Raw genomic sequence first — 20,809 nt, 5'->3', positions numbered from 1 at the left:
GAAGAATGCTGAAGAAAGAGCTGGGGAGGCACAGAGACACAGATGACTGATTCAAGCACAGGCAAGCCATGTGCAAGGATCCCAGACAGCAAAGAGCTTGGTAAGTCCCTGCCAAGGGGTTGAAATTAGAACGGTGAGCAGCAGAGGCCACATGGTGACCTCACCAGGATCACTCCATCTCTCCTTCCAGTGAATGGTGTGTGGGTGAGAAGTCCCTCCTGAAAAACACCCCTCTGGTTTCTGCACAGAAAATAATTTCTGGAGCCGCAGGTAGCAAGAGGCAGACCATTTAGCACACCCCTTCAGCAAGCAGTCCAGGTAGGAGAGAATGGAGCAGAAGACATCCTTAGAGTATCAGAGCTGCTACTGGAGGGAAAGAAAGAAGTGACAGGGAGCTGGTGTGGTCACACGGTCTGGACTGGCCTCACTCTGGCGTGCTGGCAAGTGAAAACCGGTCAGGTTGATTAACCCAGCCCCCGGCTGCCTCAAACAGCTGCCACTAAACCTTCTGCACGCTTGCAACAAAAGTCCCCATATATCCTCTGTATTCTCAGCTCTCTTAGTCATCAGACCCTTATCTCATGTGAAAGAGAACCCACCTATAGCTTGCAGTGACTATAATAAGCCAAAAATGAATTGATCATTTTGGGTGATTGCTCTAAACCTATTTTTAATGGGGGAAGGGAGGTGGGAGGTAGCAATGGAAAAGAGAACAAAGTTTGGAAAACCTGCAGTGACGTCTCTGAGTCAACAATTTAATAACTTAAAATAAATAAATAAATGTGCCAGCGCACCCTGGGGCCCCGTTCTTATTCAGATACACATCTGTTCAGCAATAGAATGAGGAAGTTAATTACTTTTCTATGACACGTATGTATTTTGTGAAACGCCACACTGTACCAGTTAATAATGATCTACCTTCTGTTGACACAAAATGTTTAAATTAATAAAAATCTAAGTGCTATGTCTCATAGCAAAGCACACTTAATTGAAAGGCTGGATGGTGAAGAGTAGTAATTTTCCTGGGTAAAAATTATTGGGATGAGCTTACGGCAGCATGAAAAGCTCAGTCAACAGACGGACTTACGTAGGCAAACTGTTTTCAAGCGTTTATATTTTACAGAAAGAGAAGACTAAGCTTCTCTAATTGCTAACACAGCGGCGCTGGGATTGCTCCAGAGAGAAACTGAGACTGATAGTCGGTCACTGTCCTTAGTGGACGATATCAGTGATTTTACATTTAAACCTGTCCATTCAGTCTTTAAGCTCTGAAATGACAAATGCGGAAAGGGCATAGACAATCCCTAAAAGCTTTGTTAATAACATCAAAAATCCATCTGCTCCTCACTAAGTACAGCCCTGATACCTAGATGCTAAACCAACAGCATTACGGCAACAGTTTATTTCTTCCCGACTGTAAAATAGTATTTGGTTACCCCAGAAAAATCCAGATAACATCTGAAGCAGGCTCCCAGCACAAAGACTAAGGGGTGCACTTGAAATAAACTTGAACTTGTCTTGTTCAAGCCCTGAAACCACCCAAAGAAAAGTCTGAAACCCAAGACACCCTGTGATAATTTTGCTATCTTCCACTTTTTCTGGGGTAAGAACAAAACGGTCTACTGCCTTTCATTTTTAAGCTCCCCCCCACCCGCCCCACCCCGTCTATTGCCACTCTATCATGCTTAAAAGGGGCTTCCCTGATAGCTCAGCTGACAAAGAATCCACCTGCAGTGTGGGAGACCTGGTTCAATTCCTGGGTCGGGAAGATCCACTGGAGAAGGGATAGGCCACCCACTCCACTATTCTGGCCTGGAGAATTCCATGGACTATATAGTCCATGGGGTCACAAGCAGTCAGACAAGACTGAGCCACTTTTACTTTCATGCTTAAAAAAAACAGAACAAAACAAACAAAAATATTGGGACTGAGGTACAGAAGTAAACTCTATTTCCCTGTTTACTAATTTGCTTCTTTTTGTGTCCTGATCCTGAAGGACCAGAGAGGAGGACTGCCTCGTTTACTTGTTTAATTTTATTTTTGGCTGTGCTCGGTCTTTCTTGCTGCTTTCTCTAGTCACAGTGAGCAGGACTACTCTCTAGTTGTGATGGATAGGCTTTTCATTGCAGTGACTTTAAAAAAAATTAATTTGTTTTAATCGAAGGATAGTTTCTTTATAGAATTTTGTTGTTTTCTGTCAAATATCAATATGCAGTGGCTTCTTTCATTGCTGAGCCTGGGCTCTAGGTGCACGTGGGCTCAGTAGTTGCAGGTCCTGGGCTCCAGAGCGTGAGCACAGTAGTTGTGGCACACAGGCTTAGCTGCCCTGTGGCACGTGGGATCTTCCAGGAGCTGGAATTGAACCTGTGTCCCTTGCACTGGTAGGAGAATTCTTCATGACTGGACCACCAGGGAAGCCTGGAGGACTGCTTCTTTCTGACCTCTCAACATCTTTATCCCTGGAAACCAACTGGAGATCGCAATACACACAGATGGCCCAAAACAGTAAGAATCCAGGCATCAATCGAATAGGCTTAACCCTCTTTTCATTCTTGCCTATTTCTGGCCTGCTTTCTGGGAGCTTCAGTTAACAGGGTCTTCTTTTAGGCCTTGGAGTACATGGCAGGCACTCAGCAAATGCTTGCTGAACACATATGTCATGCGGATGAGTAGATAAAGGTGAAATGACCCAAACCCACAGTGGGTGATTTTTAAAAAGTCTTTTCTTTACTGGCAGAATGTGTGATTTAAAAAAAAAAATCCTCCCCTGTCCACCCAATCTCACTTATCCAGGGAACTATTAGAGTCAAATAGGTTCCAGAACTTAAAGAATGGTAAGCTTCTTGGGAAGCCAAGCAAGAGACAGATGGGAAAGATTTTGTTCTTAGAAGATCCCCTTGAGGGGAAACACCATCATGTCTTAAAAAAAAGTTTGGAAGGTCAGTACATCTAATCCAAAGGTCACTGTTGTTGCTGTTTAGTCACTCAGCCGTGTCCAACTCTTTGCAACCCCATGGACTGTAGCCCTCCAGGCTTCTCTGTCCACAGGATTTCCCAGGCAAGAGTACTGGAATGGGTTGCCATTTCTTACTCCAGGGGATTTTCCCCACCCAGGGATCAAACCCTTGTCTCCTGCACTGCCAGGCAGGTTCTTTACCACTGAGCCACCAGGAGAGCCCTGCCTAATCCAAACACTTGCAATTGAAGTCTGTTTCCCCAGGCTTAGTTACCACTGAAAACTCCAGGTCGCCCTGCCTGGATGCAGTCCTGCCCCTTCCCCTGCAGGCTAAAGAGTCCTGTTCCCTTATGTGCCCTTAGAATCTTATTTTTCTACAGCACTTCTGCTTCTCTGAGGACATGGGAGGTTCTCCTTGTCCCTTTTTAAGTTATGGCTACTGGACATGGTGACTTCCAGCTTCAGAAGAGAGCTGCCCTGGGCCTTTTGTTGAGCTTGAAAGGCAATGCTATGTAATTAAGGCGGTTAGTCTGCACAGTTCTTACCACGACTTTCATTGACCTTATTCATAACAAGACACAGTTGTAAAAAGGTAGATATTCACTGGCACGATGTCAAATTTGGGGAGTTTTTCTCGTCTTCTGAAGGTGTGTACCATTCCCACTGAGGAACTCTCCATGTTGAATGCGGCCTAATTGTTTAGAAATGATTAACATGTCTTTATTTCATTTGCAGAAAACATAATTTATTAATTGGCTGCTGCTTTCTGTGTTTCATTTTGAGAAGCACAATAAATAAAGAAATTAGCATAAGGAGGCACTGAAAAAAACGCAAACGTTGACTAAATTCTGAAAAAAACAAGATGATTCTAAATTAAGGATACGCAAATTTATTGCATAAAAGGCTTTAATGACAAATGTGGAGACAACTGTTTTTATGAGCCCTTAGCTGCAGCTTTCAAATTTTAATTTCATGGACAGGAAAGAATTATCAATGCTTTAACAATTTCAGGGTTCAATTTATATATCAAAAATGGAGAGACAGAAGCTCACATGTTTCTTTACTTTTTAAGAGTTCTCAGGGTCTGAAAAACAACTAGGCAATAAATGTTGAAGGAGAACAGCAGACATGCTGATGTCTGCATCTGAAGCAATACAATATCCTAATTACCGGGAAGTACAGTTCTAGTTCAGAGAACCATCACACCCTCTCCTCAGCAACTAATACTCAGCACAATTGGTACACATGCTAGTCTTTAACTGAAGCACCCAGAAACAGCCTGTAAGCAGATGAGTATCTGAAATAGACCAGCTGCCATATCCCCTGATATTAACTGCACCCAATGACATCTCATTCTCTGGGTTGGTGGGGAGGGAAAAAGGCAGGGAAGAACAAAATCTGACTCCATATTGGATCTGGTTCTTTTACTTTAACCTTGGCTTTCCCTTGCTTTTGTTACTATACTCACTAAAAAGATGCTGTCTGTAGCTGTAAGCATACAAAATGGCCTTTCTGCCTGGATGTTACACTAAAGTACCCTTGTTGGGATCACAAGGAAACACCCTGACCCTGCCCAGCTGTGAATGGCTTCAGGAAAGAAGAAATTAACACATTCCTTCCCAGAGGCTGGCCAAATTGAGAGATATTTTGCAGGATTTAAGGCCTTTTTACTTTACTTCCTCACCTCCTCCCCTTCTGTTGCGTACAAGGAACTAGCATCCAGACCCCTTAAAAGGGTACTCCAAGACCCTCGTCCACCATCTTGTTGGACACCCAGCTTTCCAAATAAAGTCATTATTCTTGCCTTAACACCTCATCACCCAATTATTGGCCTGTTGTGCAGCAAGCAGAGTGAGTTTGACTCAGTAACACCATCACAAACATGCAACAGCAGCTTTCAAAAAACCCTTCTGGATGTAATAGTTTCAGAACCTCACTAATTTCCTCACCTGTTTTGAGAGTTTCTGATTCTCCTTTGTAGAATAGTTTCTGACTTTTTTATTTCTACACACACGATTATATTTTTCCTGACTGCTGCTGGTCAAAAGCCAACCCGCACTTTCTTTAATGGCTTCCCATCACTCTGTAATGAAAATCCAAACTCTTTGCCTGGCTTACCTCTCCCCTTGCCCCCAGTCACTACCCTTACCAACCTTTATCCTCTAGGAAGACTGAACAATATGCAGTTTCCCGATACAGATGTGAGAGTTGGACCTTAGAAAAGGCAGAGTGCAAAGGAACTGATGCTTTCAAACTATGATGCTAGAGAGGACTCTAGAGAAATCTCTCGGACAGGAGATCAAGCGAGTCAATTCTAAAGGAAATCAACCCTGAACAGTCATTGGAAAGACTGATGCTCAGGCTGAAGCTCCAATACTTTGGCCACCTGATGAGAAGAACTGACTCATTGGAAAAGATTCTGACTCTGGGAAAGATTGAGGGCAGGAGGAGAAGGGGACGACAGGATGAGATGGTTGTATGGCATCACTAATTTAATGGACATGAACTTGGCAAACTCCAGGAGACGGTGAGGGACAGAGAGGCCTGGCATGCTGCAGTCCATGGGGTCGCAAAGAGTCAGACACGACTTGGCAACTGAACAACGATGACACACTATACTCTCCAAACCTCCAGGACATTTCCCAGGTTGTGCCCTCAGTGTGGAATGCTCCCTCTGAACCTGCCTCACTGAAAACACCTTACAACCTTTATATCTCAGGTCAATGTGAAGTCTTCTCTGACCGTGCAGGGTTATTTTTTTTCCTTTCCTTTGTTCCCACTGCACTTAAAATAGGCTTCCATTATGATAACTGCTGTACTGACAGACTGTGTATCTGATGTCTGTGTCCACACTAGAATGTGCAGAAAGGGGAGGTCCTTTTCTCTTAGGATTACCATAGTTGGTGTATTACAAGTCTTACTTCATTAAATACTTGGGAAAGGAAGAAAGAAAGGGGGGAGAAAAGGAAGGAGGGAAGTAAACACTCAGGCAGGTTTGCTGAAAGATTGGCGATAAATGGTGACTGTGAATGAGAGATAAGCAAAAAAGGAGACAAGTCCACTCCCAAGTCCTAAGCAATACCAGAAGCCTGATTTCCTAAGAATTAATGCTCAGGCTTGGAATAGAAAAGACTTCTTGGAAATCACAGTCCTTGTTGCAGAGTGTGTCTGGGTTCCTCAGATGCACCACTAGCAGCTAGTGGTTTACTCTCTTTATAGGCTCAACCTAATGTCATCTTCCTGGGTGGTTAGTGGAAGCATTAGTGAACATTAGTTCTTGGTCTTGGACAGACATTACAATTAGAATACACTAAGTTATCCAGTGGTAAAACAATCTATCTAAACAATACAAAAACAATCTAAAACATATACATTTTCTGTTTTTACTTCTAGAGTTCTGTCATCCAAAGGAGATGAGAAATTGGGTAAAGATATTATTTTGAGTACTTCAAGGTGAGTGAACAAATGGAAGTGATCTTGCAAGAAAAACAGTCAAGGGGGAACTTCTAGCCAACTTACTCTTTTAACCTTTATCTTTGCCCCCATGCCCAGGTGCACTACCCACAGTGCCTCATCAAAAGAGCATCGCCCCAGAGTTAGCAGCCCTGGGTTTTCTGGTCCTGACTCTCTAACATCACTCACTGTCCAGGTCACTTTGACTCTCCGTAAAAGGAAGGTATTGAAGCAGATGCCTAATGTTTCTTCCAGCTATTCAAACTGAACTGATACCTTCCGACATATCACTAGCCTCTTGTGATATTTGTTTATGGATCTAAGTAAAAAGCATGCTTTCTTGTGCCGATCTTTAAGGCTCTGAAAGTATGCACTCAACAATACGTAGGAAGAGCCCAATCTTACCACCATTTCAGCAGGTTTTGGGGTAAGAGTGCGGACAAATGCAGACACACAGACAATATGCCGTATTTACCTGGAGCCCTAGAGCTACTTCTCAAAGCAAGGGACTAAGAAAGTGGAACCACAGTTGGTAGCCCCCATCCACAGCTCACAGAGCCGCACCACACATTCTCCTGGACTCACCAATGACAACAATTTCCCGGCTTCATCCCTTCATGGAGGTGGTGTTGCTGCAGGGGCCTGCTGCTTAGCTGCTCAGTTGTGTCCGACTCTGTGACTTCATGGACAGTAGCCCACCAGGCTCCTCTGTCCATGGGATTCTCCAGGCAAGAATACTGGAATGGGTTGCTATTCCCTTCTTCAGGGGATCTTTCTGACCCAGAAATCAAACCCAGGTCTCCCACACTGCAGGCAGATTCTTTACCTATCTATAACTACACAAATAGTGAGCCCCAAGGAGTTATCGTGAAATTCACTATTTAGTCTGCTTATTCCCACAGCACCATGGTGAGATGTCAGTGGAAGTTTGTGTGACAGAGACCCACAGGATTCCAAAAGTTTGGGAAGTCAAGCACATCATATTTTAAGGGCTTTGGGCAGGTACCATGGATAAAAAGTCTTGGCCTTCAAGTCTGCTCTTGTGCCCAGCAAATAGATATGGAGGGGAAAAATGTACTTTGCAAATTAAATAAATACAAGTTATTTCTGAGTGGCATCATATTCTCTTAGTTTCCACACAATGACAGATTATGCCATTTGAAGGAATGAGAATACCCCATCTTCCCACTCCTGACTGCAGGGATATCCTTCCTCTTGTCACTGCTAAGCCAGCTGCAGGTTTTAGGCACAACCCTCTGCTGCCCATTGCCCTGCAGAGCGAGCTGGTCTCACTCACTCTGGAGCCCTGGGCTGCTGTGACTGCTGAGGAGGCCTATTCTCAGGCTCAGGGCTGAGGGAGTATGGGAGACACTCCTCTGCACTGCAGTGAGAAATCAGTGGCAAGGGAAGTCTTGTCTGGCCTCCATTCCCATGGAGTTCCATGATTTCTGTTTCATTGTGGGCAAAAGATTCCAAGTATAGTCACACTCAGAAAGGGAGAAGAATTCCTGTGTGCTAAATCCTAAAAGCAGCAGCATCTCCTCTGGGAGGGAATTTGAGGAAAGAGTCCAGGATGACATCTGCTTTGTCCAGGGATCTGGGAGGAAGGGGAGGAATGGCCTCCAGGTCACTCTAGCCGGGGTCACTCCTGCTGTCTTTGCTGTCTTCCCACTCATTCAGACAGCCCCCTCCCTACTCTCCTCCCCACACATACCTCACATCCCTATATACAGCCCAAACACACACCCTTCAGTGTGAGCCTCGTCAGGAAATGTGGGAATGAACAGGGTCACATGTGATGAAGGGTCGTGAGATGCCTCAGTCTGGACACAGGTCAGCTCCCTTCTCAGGAGGGAGCGCCCAGGCGGGGGTTGAGGGGGTGGGTATCACAGGGTGAATACAAGAGTGAAAAGTACTAATCACCACAACACAGGGATCACTGGAGCCAAACAGAAGGCATTAGGAACAAAAAAAGGGAAGGAAGCAAGCAAAGATGACTAAAAATTGGAGCAGGAAGACCTCAAAAGCTGTCAAGAAGATTAGGTGAGCAATTCGGGGAATCTGATCAGCAAATGATGGGAACGGCGGATGCTGTAATTCCTACAACTTTCCATTTAGACTCTTTCCTCAGACTACACTCAATAACAATAATAGCCACCATCACTGAGGAAATACCACCTCCTGAGCTAGAATCACATTATCTAATTGAACCCTCCAAGCAGCTTTGCCAGATACGGATTATTCTCATCTTACAAAAGGAAAAACTAGGGACTATCACAGGGAAACCTGCCAACATCCAACGGTTAGGAGGCAGGAGACTCTGCACGCCTCTAAAGCATGTACAGTCAACTGCCCTGCTCCCCAACATTCAGATTTGATCTCTGGCTAGTGGCACCAGTGTTCCAAGTAGGTATTCCAGGACTAGAACTCAACCACTCCTGTATCTAACACTGCACTCTTCCTACGATATACTATTGTTACATAAGATATTGATTCAACAAATGCTACTGGAATAATGGGGCATCCATTTGCCAAAAAAATTAATTAAGAAATAAACAAACCTTGTACCACATATAGAAATTAACTAAAAAATGGATCAAGCCTCAGACTATAAAATTTCTAATAGAAGACATAGAAAAATCTTTATTCTCTTGGGTTAGGCAAAGATTTCTTAGATAGACCATCAGAAGACAGCTTTGTTAAAGAAAGAGAATAAAAACTGAATGACAGTAAAATTAAAAACCTCCACCCTTCAAAATACTCTTTCAAGAGAATGAAAAGACATGCCACAGACAAGGACAAAAGTTTTCTGAAACATGTATCTAATAAAAGACTTGGATGCAGGATAAAGGACTCTCAAAACTCAAGAAGAAGAAAATATCTAACTTTTAATATGGGCAAAAGATTTGAACAAGTAAATCACCAAATAAGTTATACAGATGGCAAATAAGCACATGAAAATAATAAATCATTAGTCTGTCCATGGGGGTTTCTCCAGGCAAGAATACTGGAGTGGGTTGTCATGCCCTTCCCCAAGCCAGGGATTGAACCCACATATCTTATGTTGCCTGTATTAGGTGGGTTCTTTACCACTAGTGCCACCTGGGAAGCCCCATTAGCCATTAAAAAATGCAAATTAAAGCCAGAAAGTGATATTAACTATACGTCTATTTGAATGATTAAAAACAAAACTGATAAAATCAAGTGCTGGCAAGGAAGTGAAGTAAAATGGAACTTTCATTCATTGATGGTGGGAAATTCAAACTGGTACAGCTACTTTAAAAAACAGGTTGGCAATTTCTTATATAGTTTAGCATATATTTACTGTACAACCCAGCAATCCTACTCCTAGATATTTACCCAAATGAAATGAAAATTTATATTCACACAAAAACCTATATCAGTTTAGTTCAGTCACTTAGTCGTGTCCGACTCTCTGCGACCCCATGAATCGCAGCACGCCAGGCCTCCCTGTCCATCACCAACTCCCGGAGTTCACTCAGACTCACGTCCATCGAGTCGGTGATGCCATCCAGCCATCTCATCCTCGGTTGTCCCCTTCTCCTCCTGCCCCAAGTCCCTCCCAGCATCAGAGTCTTTTCTAATGAGTTAACTCCTCGCATGAGGTGGCCAAAGTACTGGAGCTTCAGCTTTAGCATCATTCCTTCCAAAGAATAACCAGGACTGATCTCCTTCATATGAGTGTTTAAAGTGGCTTCATTGATAACCACCAACAATTGGAAAAGAACCCAAACACCCTTCAATTGGTGAATAGATGAACTGTGGGACAGGCACATAATAGAATACAACTTGACAATAAAAAGAAACCAAATACTGAGATTATAAACTTACATGCATGTAAAAATAACATGGCTGAGTATCAAATGCATCATTCTAAATGAAGGAAGACAGAATCGAATGGCTGTGGGATCAATTTATATGACATTCTGGAAAAGGTTAAGCTATAGTGACAGGAGGTCAGGGGTTAGCAGGGGCTGGAGGTGGAGGTGGAGGCTGACTTTAAAGCAGTTATAGGGGAATCTGGGTGGCGGGGTGGGGGGGCGGTGATGGGATTGATCTCTATCAGGGTAGTTGTGGTGAGGCAAATGGCATGTATTTGTCAAAACTCAGAACTGTGCAGTAAAAAGAGTGAATTTTAATGGATGCAAATCATACTCCCATATTTAAAAACTAAGAGAGGGAAAATGTATATACTATTCATGAAACTACAGAGACAATATAGTGGAGCAATTAAGAATGTAGCTCCTGAAGTTACTGCATCTGCAAAGCGTGAAGAAGAGCAACCACCCTCTTATAAGATGATGGAGATTAAGTGAGAGGAGGCATATAATCATGCCCGGCACACAGTAAGAGCCCCCAAGCTTGAGCAGACAAGATTATGATGATTATATTCTTTGAGGAAGAGTGCCTCCCTCTAGGGCTTCCTGTCGGCTCAGCAGTAGAGAATCCACCTGCTAATGCAGGGTCGGGAAAATCCACTGGGAGGAGAAAATGGCAACACCTTCCAGTATTCTTGCCTGGGAGATCCCATGGACAGAGGAACCTGCAAGGGTCCATGGGGCTGCAAAGTCTCAGACGCGACTTAGGGACTAAACCACCACCACCACCTCCCTCCGCAGCACTCCTTGAACACCGTGTGCCATGTGTTGGCTGAGGTAATGTGCCCAGGACACAGAATACGTACTTCCTTGTCACAGGAGCTGCCACCACTGAATCCGTTCCCCAAGCCAGAGCTGTTTCTACACCAAAAGCCCGGAGGAAAGAGCTTGTATGCAATAACTGTAAAGGTTGTGAGATGGAATTCATGTCACCAAAAATTGTGGTGAGACCCTCTTCTTACCCTTGGGGTGGGCTTTTGGATAAACCGGAGCCATATGGTCTTGGGGGGAAGTCAGTGACCAGCGCTGTGACCTGTGATTTGGAAACAGCACACCCCAGCGCTAACATCACAACTACAGTGCGTATTTCACTGCCCGCTATGCTCACCGTGCCATGCCCAGAAGCCTTGCCCTGGCACTCAGAGTGACACTGCATGAGGGGTTAGGTGATTAGGAAGCCAATAAACTCCCCTCTCCTTGCTTTAACATTAATGACAGCCACGTTTGGAAAAACCATTCTTCTGGTTGTTTGGCGATACAAGACAGGTAACATATAGTACTGTTAGGTTTTACTGCCTAAAAACTTATCACACACACACATGCACAACACACTCTTTGTCTCTTTCCTTCAGTTTCCTGCCAAATCTTGCTAATCTTCTGAAGATAATGTAACTCTGTTATGATGAAAACTTTAGAAACAGGAAACACATTCTACTTAGATTGTTAAAACGTGAAATATAAAACAATTCAGAGCTGACTGGGCTCATCATTCCGACCATGAGGCATTTCTGCTTACAATTAATTTAGCAAAATAGAAGAAGGCCCCAAATATATATATATATATATATATATATATATATATGTATGTATATGGTTTCTAATGACCTTTCAGTAATTGCTCATATTTCGAATAGACTCAAGTTACCATAAAGACTTTTTCCTGGGTAGAAAACCTTCATTTCCTTTGAATACAGCTTTAAGTCTACACCCTAAAGTCCTTCTTCAGACAATCCTTGTTCCTCCCTTTGGGTCAAGCCTGCCCCTTCTCCCCAGTTTTCCCCGTTTGGCAGTGACAGGGCAGGGACAGCACAGCACATTCAGGCACCAAGGCTGCACTTGCCTGGCACCAGCAGTAGCCGTGACTCTAAGGGACGCTGGGCTCTGTAACCCACAGAGGTTGTTGTGGAGGGCCTCCGAGGGACTCAAGAAAAGAGACTCTCTGAACAGAAACTGAAACGATTACCAAAGACAGTTACTAACATTGCTTTATTTCTATAGAAGAAATTGTGTGTCCATAGTCGCTCAGTTGTGTCTGACTCTTTGAGACCCTTTGGACTGTAGCCCGCCAGGCTCCTCTGTCCATGGGATTCTCCAGGCAAGAATACTAGAGTGGGTTGCCATTTTCCTCCTCCAGGGCATCTTCCCAGCCCAGGGGTTGAACCTGCGTCTCCTGTGTCTTCTGCATGGCAGACAATCAGGGAAACCCCACAGAAGAAAATAAGAGCAAGTGAACTCAGAACTGTAGCACCAGGGAATGAGGAGTTTCTGAGGGTGTTTCCCCTACAGAATCATCTATTAAACTATTTTTGAAATGGATACACTTTCAGAATGACTCTACTCAACTCTCTGTCCATAGAAGGCCCAGTGATACAAGACACAGATCCCTGCTTCGCAGACAGGCTGGTACCAGGAAAAGTGCACACATGTTTGGAAGCCCTCAGGAGAATTAGATCATTGTTTATCCTCATATTTTCTTCTGCCGCCAAAGACTTGAATTCTTAGCTATGAGAAGCGAATAGCAGGCTTTCAACATGATGGTGTAAGTTCAGACTTGGAGGTGCTCACTTCTACTCCAAAGTGATAGTAATGATAAGTAAACTATAAAAAGAGAAACAAAAATGGCTTTATTAATTCAAAAACAAGATCAACATCTTTTCTGGACCAGTAACAGAAATGCAGAGCAGTCAGCAAAACCGAAGCCAGCGCCTCAGGTCTGGAAACCGGCAGTCACAGACACGCGTTTGGCCCAATGGTTAAGAGAGAGAAAAGTGCTTCACAGAAGAAAGGTGGGCTTAAAGGCAAGGGCGAGTCTTCCCTGGTTATGAAAAGAGGCTGAAAATATAGGATGATGACATGTTTCCTGGGGATAAATATTTACAGGAACTGTTGGCTGTGGAAAGCCTAGAAGACACATAGAGTCTCTCCGGGTACAGAGCCAGATGCTTATCGCCTAGTAACCAGGTCTGCAATCTCAACATCACTGTGGTCCACACTTACAAACACCATGAAGTCTGGTTCTGAGCTGGGGCCTGAGGGAGGCAAGCAGAAAGCTATGAGAGGGCAGATGCGCAGAGAAGGAGAAAAGAGAACAAAATAAGAAGACGTCCCACTAAAAATGGGCCTGCCACATGGAATTCCAAAACACATAGTGAAATGCAAGGCTAAGGCAGATACTCAACGAAAATAAAAAATCAAGAATCCGAATGTGATTTCACTCCAGGAAAATAAACTGAACGACCAAGACTTTAAGATTAGGATGTGCAAATAGATACCTAACAGAGAAGCACGTACTGGACATGAATAAGAAATTACAGAACAGAAACAAGTAGAAATAAAACCTAAACTGGAAGATTGGGAATAAAAAGCAAATTTTAAATCCTGCAAATAAAAAAGTCATTAAACCAACCCAATAGCAAAACAGGGTGTGATTTAAGGGCGCTTTAGTTTAAGAAACACAGAATAAATGCCAGAAGCTGAAATGGGGCACCTCTGGGGGCAAGACTTAGGGAGCAGCAGGAGAGAGCGTGTACTAAGGTTTTCACTACAGGTCTAGTACTTCAACTTTTAATAATTTTTTTTAAATTAAAAGACTATAAGAAATAAAAAAGGATTACTTGAAGGATATGCAGCCTTCACTTTCTTCTATATAGTTCTATAAGTTTTACTCTTGGAATGAAGTAAGCTAGAAAGATAAAACCTAGATTACATAAATTTTCACCTTCCTTGCTTCTTTGATTAGGCTATAATGTGAAATTATGTCAATCAGCCACACTGAAGAATATTATAAAAGTCAGCTATTTAAATCTTTGCGGATGTCTGGACAAGGATATTGATCATTCCGTCTCAGTGGGACCTGTAGCAGGGGCCTCAGAGACAGGAAAAAAAACTGCTTCAGCTGAGGACCATGTATGTGTCCAGTCTTCCAGCTACTGTGCACTTTGAAATTAGTTTTAATACAACTTCCTTGTATTACAGATGATAGAAAAAAATCAAGAGAGGCTGAATGCCTTGTGCAACATAGATACAGGATGGACTGGAATCCAGCACTTTTTTTTCTTAAATAATTGAGATTTTCTTGGCTATTTAAGATCAGTACACAGATATTTGGCTGCTGAGAAATTCAGAGCAAATTTGTAGTTTATTTCTTGTCACTCTACAGGTTCATATGGGATGCATTCGGGGTTCTAACTTGCTTTTATCTGATTTTTTTGTCACTTATTTTACAAATCAATGTAAAGTGTATCGCTGTTGTATGGCATATGCAGCTATATATTACTGCATACATGTGTATCATGTACGCACGTGCGCCTGAAAGCCACTTCAGAATCTTTTGGATGGGGGAAGGTTATAATCAGATTAAACAAGTTAGATCAGATAACTGAAGAAGAGAAGAGAGGGAAAAGGAAAAGAGAAAAAAAAACCACGGTAGGCTGGACTTTGGGGACATGATCCTGGAGGACAGTGAATGCCGTGCTGAGTTTGAGGTTTATCTTCAAGACTAAAGGTAATGCTAAATATTTTTTAAAGTTCTGAATAAAGCATGGAAGTAGTGCTGTTTCAGAAAACTTACTCTGAAACCAGGTACAAGACAGATGAAAGAGAAAGAAATTTGAGTGTCAGGTGACCATTTAGGGGTTATTTCAATAATCTAGGAATGAGGCAAGAGGGCTGTGAGTAGATCAACACTGTGTTTTAAAAGGAAGATCATATGTAACAGGTATTAGGAAAGAAAGTGACATGGAAAGTAAACATAGCTTTTTCTTTTGCAATAAAACACGTGACGTCCAAGGAAGCATACTAGGTACTATCCACAAACTTATGGAAACAATCAACTCCATTTAGTCTGTTCTGTTTCTATTGCCTTGGATTTTGACCTGCACAAGCCAAATCATTCCAAAACCTTCTCTAGAAGGTAAGTTTTATTTCTTCCAGAAATTAAGTTGTTGCTGATTACAAATGACAGCTAACTTCACAAATGCAAATTACCCCTGCTATTAAAAGGCCTCTTGCCTTCCTGAAACACGACACCAGGCAAGTCCAGTAACACGCAGACATAGGCACATAATAAATATTACTTGATGCAGAAACCTGTTGAGATGAATTTTCTAGGTTCCAAGAAAAGCAGAAAAATAAGCTTGAAAACTTTAAATCTAGGAACTGAAATAAATATAATTTTTGACTGAACTAATTTTGAATATATGCTCTTTTGGGGATGCACTAAATTGAATTCACCTCTATATTTTTCAAATCAAATAAACAGCACAGAGAATTCAGAGGAATGTTTATATTGCTAAACAGAACAAAATTCTCAAATAGAAACTTGAAAATATAACTGATGAACTAATTGAAATCAAGTATATATTCTCATCTAAATATATATTCTACTCACTTCCACTAGGAAACATTTCATAGAAATAAGTTGCAATAGAGCCAGAAGGGGCCTTAAGATGATCAAGTCTTAATACCACTCCTCCCTTGTATAAACGTGAAAATGATGACGTTAAAAAATCAGAGAGGAAGACTGCCTTGCCCAAGATAGATACACAATGGACTGGAATCCAGCACAGAAGGCAAGCATTTTTTTTTTTTATAATAGAGATCTTCTTGGCTATTTTGAAGATCAGTACACAGATATCTCAGTTTGCACACAATTCTTAAAATCTGAAAAATCATGTCATTGTGATTCTTTCCTAAACAGTTATTCTGGTGACTTTCCAGCTTAAAATTTGAAGGCAAATTTTTCTTAATAGGATATTAAGTACCAATATCTTCAAATATTGTTAAGTTGCTACACTGTAAATTTTACTAATTCACAACGCAATATCATATACACTATACATTAAAATTTTCAGCTTTCTTTCACAGTATATTACCAAAGTTACTACAGAAACTGCACTACCATGGCCAAAGATGCTAGCATGCAATTCTGACAGGGACAACCAAGAGAAGGGATTTTCTTTAGGAAATGATCCTATTGAAAACAACACAGGAATGGAAGTTCAAATGTTCAAGACACAGTAAATATACTGACTTCAAACTGCCATCTAATATGCTTTGTATTATAAGATATAAAAAGTAATCCCCATCTATGGTATGTTAAGTGGACATTCAAGACAATCAAAAGCTCCTTATTCAATATCCCACTATTTTCTAGTTGTACCAAAAAAAAAAAAAAAAAAAAAAAAAAAACAGAAGATGTTTTTACCTCTTAAAAAGCCCTTGCAAGGGGAGGGAGGGACAAATTGGGAGAGTAGGACTGACATATATACATTATCACGTGTTAAATAGATAACTAGTGGGAAGCTCGGAGAAGGCAATGGCACCCCACTCCAGCACTCTTGCCTGGAAAATCCCATGGATGGAGGAGCCTGGAAGGCTGTGGTCCGTGGGGTCACTAAGAGTCACACATGACTGAATGACTTCACTTTGACTTTTCACTTTCATGCACTGGAGAAGGAAACAGCAACCCACTCCAGTGTTCTTGCCTGGAGAATCCCAGGGAAGGGGAGCCTGGCGGGCTGACGTCTATGGGGTTGCCCAGAGTTGGACACGACTGACGCGACTTAGCAGCAGCAGCAGTGGGAAGCTGGTGTATAGCACAGAGAGCTCTGCTTGGTCCTCTGTGATCACCTAGAGGGGTGTGACAGAGGGGTGGGATGGGGGAGGGGTGGGAGGGAGGCTCCCGAGTGGGGGATATATGTATACACATAGCTGATTCACCTTATTGTATAGCAGAAACTTATGCCCCAGAAAAAAAAAAATTTTTTTTAACCCTTTATACTTAAAAAGGGAAGGAAGTAGAATTCTCTTCTTAAAAATGTCTCCAGAGGTTCTAAAAGTCTTGTATTTACAAAATATTAGATAAAAATATTCCTCTGGGTCATGCCAGAAGGGAGACAGGGGCCACTGATATGACATAGCAGATGATATTAATCAGACAGCTTTTTTCTCTCCTGTTTCATCAGAGGCTAGACTTGCTCCATTTTTAGTTTCTCCATTTTCTACAGGGAAATCTTCAGTTTCCCCAAAAGCTTAGGCATTTTGGCCGGTTTTCCCTCTGCTCCCATTTTCCCTTTTGTGTGCACTTTTTGGTCTGAAGAGTTTCCTTTCCTGCTCCCTCTGTGGCTTAATGTCCACGTTTTCAGGAACAGGCTTAGCTGACAACCTTGCCCATCTCTTGGGCTCCCCATTCACCACCCCTTTGGTGCAGCTGACCTTCCCCTTGGGTGTCATGATGGTGGTGGGGCGGCTGTGCGCCAGGTGCCTTTGAGCTTCTGTGCACCAACAGCCTTCCCAAAGCCAGATGCTGCCACGCTTCCTGCCCTCCAGTACTTTTTTGATGATACAGTTTGGCCTACCTCTAACACAATATTTATAATGGTTAAAGTTATATGTCAACTTGACTGGGTCATAGGGTGCCCAGACATTTAGTCAGACATTATTCTGGGCGTGCCCATGAAAGTGTTTTTGGATGAGATTAACACGTGGATAAATTGGCTTATTAAAGCCGATTGTTCTCCCCGGTGTGGGTGGGCCACACTCAATCAGTTGACGCCTTGAATAGCACAGAAAGGCTGACTCCACCACTAGTAAGAGCAAACTCCTTCTCCCTGACCACCTTCTAGGTAGTCAGGATTTCAATTTCTTCCTCCCTTTGGACTCAAACTGAAATACTGGCTTTCTTGCATCACTGAGCCTACCAACTTTCAGACCATAACTTATGCCATCAGCAACCCTGGGTCCCCTGTCTGCCGACTGCAGGTCTTGGGACCTGTCAGTCCCCACAATCACATGAGGCAAATCCTGATAATCAATCAATCAACCTCTGTCTCTTTACATGTGTGCATGCATGTGTACACACAAACACACATATACACCCTGCTCATTCTCTTTTTCTGGACAATCCTAATATTATCTCAAACTTTGAACTCAAAGGAGTAAAGAAAATGGTCTTAATGGATACGATAGACACTACAGATCAGCTACCAAAAAGCTATTCACAACTTCTCCCTTATCTTTTTTCTAGTATAAAGGCTGAAAAGCCAAAATTCTGTTTCCTCACCTCTTTTACAGCTGCAGGAGTATATGACACAGCTCTGACCCATAAGATGCAGGTGGAAATCCCCAGGAGAGTTTCCCTTTTTTCTTTGCCTTTTATCGCCCCTTGTTTTTCCTGTATAGAGCTTGGATGCAATGACTGGGGCTTGAGGGCAGCAATCATCCTGGGGCCATGAAGACAAAAGCTTATGCTAGGGCTGTCTAAGGAGGAAGACAGAAGGATTCTGGGTCTGTGATGAGACCTACCAGTAGCTGCTCTCATGTTGGGCTGCTTCTCTAGAATTATTGAGAAAAACATATTACACTTACTAAAGCCCATTTTCTTTGGGTTATCTGTTATTTGTAGCTAAACTCTTTCCTATTATTTCAGCCCATATTTCAACTATAACAATAAGCCAAAAGTGAACATGACCTGAGTTTTAATCAAATAATCACTCAAAAAAACAACAGAGGGTCTGCCATATAGATGGCATGTGGGCTTGCATACACAGTCATTAAGTCATGTCCGACTCCTTGAGATGCCATGGACTAGCCCACCAGGATCCTCAGTCCATAGCATTTTCAGGCAAGAATACTGGAATGGGTTGCCATGCCCTTCTCCAAACTGGCAGGTAAGAGGCACTAAGTGCAACAGCCTTCCCATCTCCAACCAAGGATGCTGATGGGATGCTAGCTTGCTCCCAGCCATTCCAGGTTAAACTCTGAGGAGGAATTCCAGGGGATCTCTGATTTCTGGAATGCTTGTGAATGGCAAACCATAAACACTAAATTAGACTGAAGCTTGGGGAGCTATCAGCAATGAATCCAACTTTTCCCATTCCATTCATTTATTTCTATAATCTATGCTTTTTTTTAAACTAATACTTTTTTTTTTTTACTATATGATGGGCATGGTTATGGCAAATTAAAGTATCAGACTGATCAAATTAATCAGAGTGTTTTCATTAATTCAAGATGGTGTTTCATTCAGAAGATACATCCTATTTAGCAAAACTTACCATTAACTGTTTTTTTAATTGGAGGATAACTGTTTTATGATACTGTATTGGTTTCTTCCATACAACAACATGAATCAACCATAGGTATACATATGCCCCCTGCTTCTTGAACCTTTCTCTCTATAAGCTATTTTTAATGAAAAACCAATCATGATCATTGACTTCTGCACCTTTAGAATGAGCTTATGCTCTCTTCTCATGGAGTGACAGCAGCTACCTTTCTCCCCTGATGTGGGCACCAGAAGCCACAGGTAGTTGTCACACAGTGGAAGGAGCACTAGGTTTATCCAAAGATTGGTGTTTGAGACTTGGCGCTACCACTTTCCCTTCATCCTATCCCACAGGCACAGCTCTGAACCTTTCCGAGTTCTGTTTCCTAATTTATGAGTCTTAAATTCAAATGAGATAATGATTACAAAAGAATTCCAACAAATATAAAACACTCGACAAAAGTAAGAGTTCATTAGACAATGTGACTGTGTGCAAACTAACAGTAAATAGGTTCGGTGTCAGGAAAATATATGAGTAATATGAGAAAAGTTTATTTATTATCTTTACGGCATTTATTTTGACTCTTCATTTCTCAGAAAGTAAAAGTTGCTGGATAAGGAATCTCCATCTGATAAAGTATTGCAGCAGAAAGGGTTACAGGAGGAACTTTAAAGAAATAAAAACTAGATAAAACTTGGTGTATTTACTACTGAGCAATAACTGTTACCACTCATATCTTAATTAGCCTTCTTGCTATAGGCTCTAATAGCACTCTGGCCTCCAACATCTTTTCAATTACATGTTTTATACCCATATTCCTTCTAGACTCCATAGATTGTTACCTGAGATTAAACTGCTTGTTGCCTGGTGGTTGGTAAGAGTTCCAGGAAATAAAATATACATAGCACAATGAGTTATTTTATTTACCTTTGTTTCCTAGTATGCACTGAGAGTCATTTACTTTTGGGTTAATGGGAAATAAAAGCAGAGTTCTCTGCAAAATCATGGGGATATTGCCTGGGTGGTGTTTCAAGCTGGTTGCATACCACATACCTTGTCCTGGGTTTGACATCGGAAACAGTCACAGTCAAAGCAGTACTGGTCCCTCAGCTGCTTCCTGCGCTCCTCGCTGGTCATCAGCATATCCAGGTAGCAGATGGTGAGCTGCGGAGGCCAGACAGAGGGAGGCGTCACATGGCTGCTGTGCCCACCTTCTTTAACAAACGGCTATTACTTCAAGTTGTTAAAGTAAAACGTGTTTTAGTTACATACCAGAAAGGGTGAGGAGATGCTTCTTACAGTCTCTCCACTCAAATGATCACATGTAAAATTTTTTAAGGCATTACCTTCCAGTCTTTGTTAGGTATATCATGCATTTAATATTTTAAAGAACTGGGCTCATCAACTCTATGTACTTTTGCACATTTTATTCACTAAACAGAAAATATCAAGAG

The 20,809-nt window shown here is 42.2% G+C and overlaps 1 protein-coding gene across 3 annotated transcripts in view; it reads right to left on the bottom strand.

Annotated features, from left to right (window-relative positions):
- SMYD3 (SET and MYND domain containing 3) overlaps nucleotides 1-20,809 on the bottom strand; it is a 756,573-nt gene that overhangs the window by 130,455 nt on the left and 605,309 nt on the right. For all 3 annotated transcript variants that reach the window (XM_069545497.1, XM_069545498.1, XM_069545499.1), the window contains one exon: nucleotides 20,409-20,519. In XM_069545497.1, coding sequence (XP_069401598.1) covers nucleotides 20,409-20,519 — 111 coding nt within the window. The remainder of the gene's footprint in view (nucleotides 1-20,408; nucleotides 20,520-20,809) is intronic.

This window comes from Ovis canadensis, chromosome 12 (assembly GCF_042477335.2).
Source record: "Ovis canadensis isolate MfBH-ARS-UI-01 breed Bighorn chromosome 12, ARS-UI_OviCan_v2, whole genome shotgun sequence".
In the NCBI taxonomy this organism is placed as follows: Eukaryota; Metazoa; Chordata; class Mammalia; order Artiodactyla; family Bovidae; genus Ovis; species Ovis canadensis.
The sequence above is the reverse complement of the archived record's forward strand: the minus strand, read 5'-3'. Positions and strand labels throughout refer to the sequence as shown.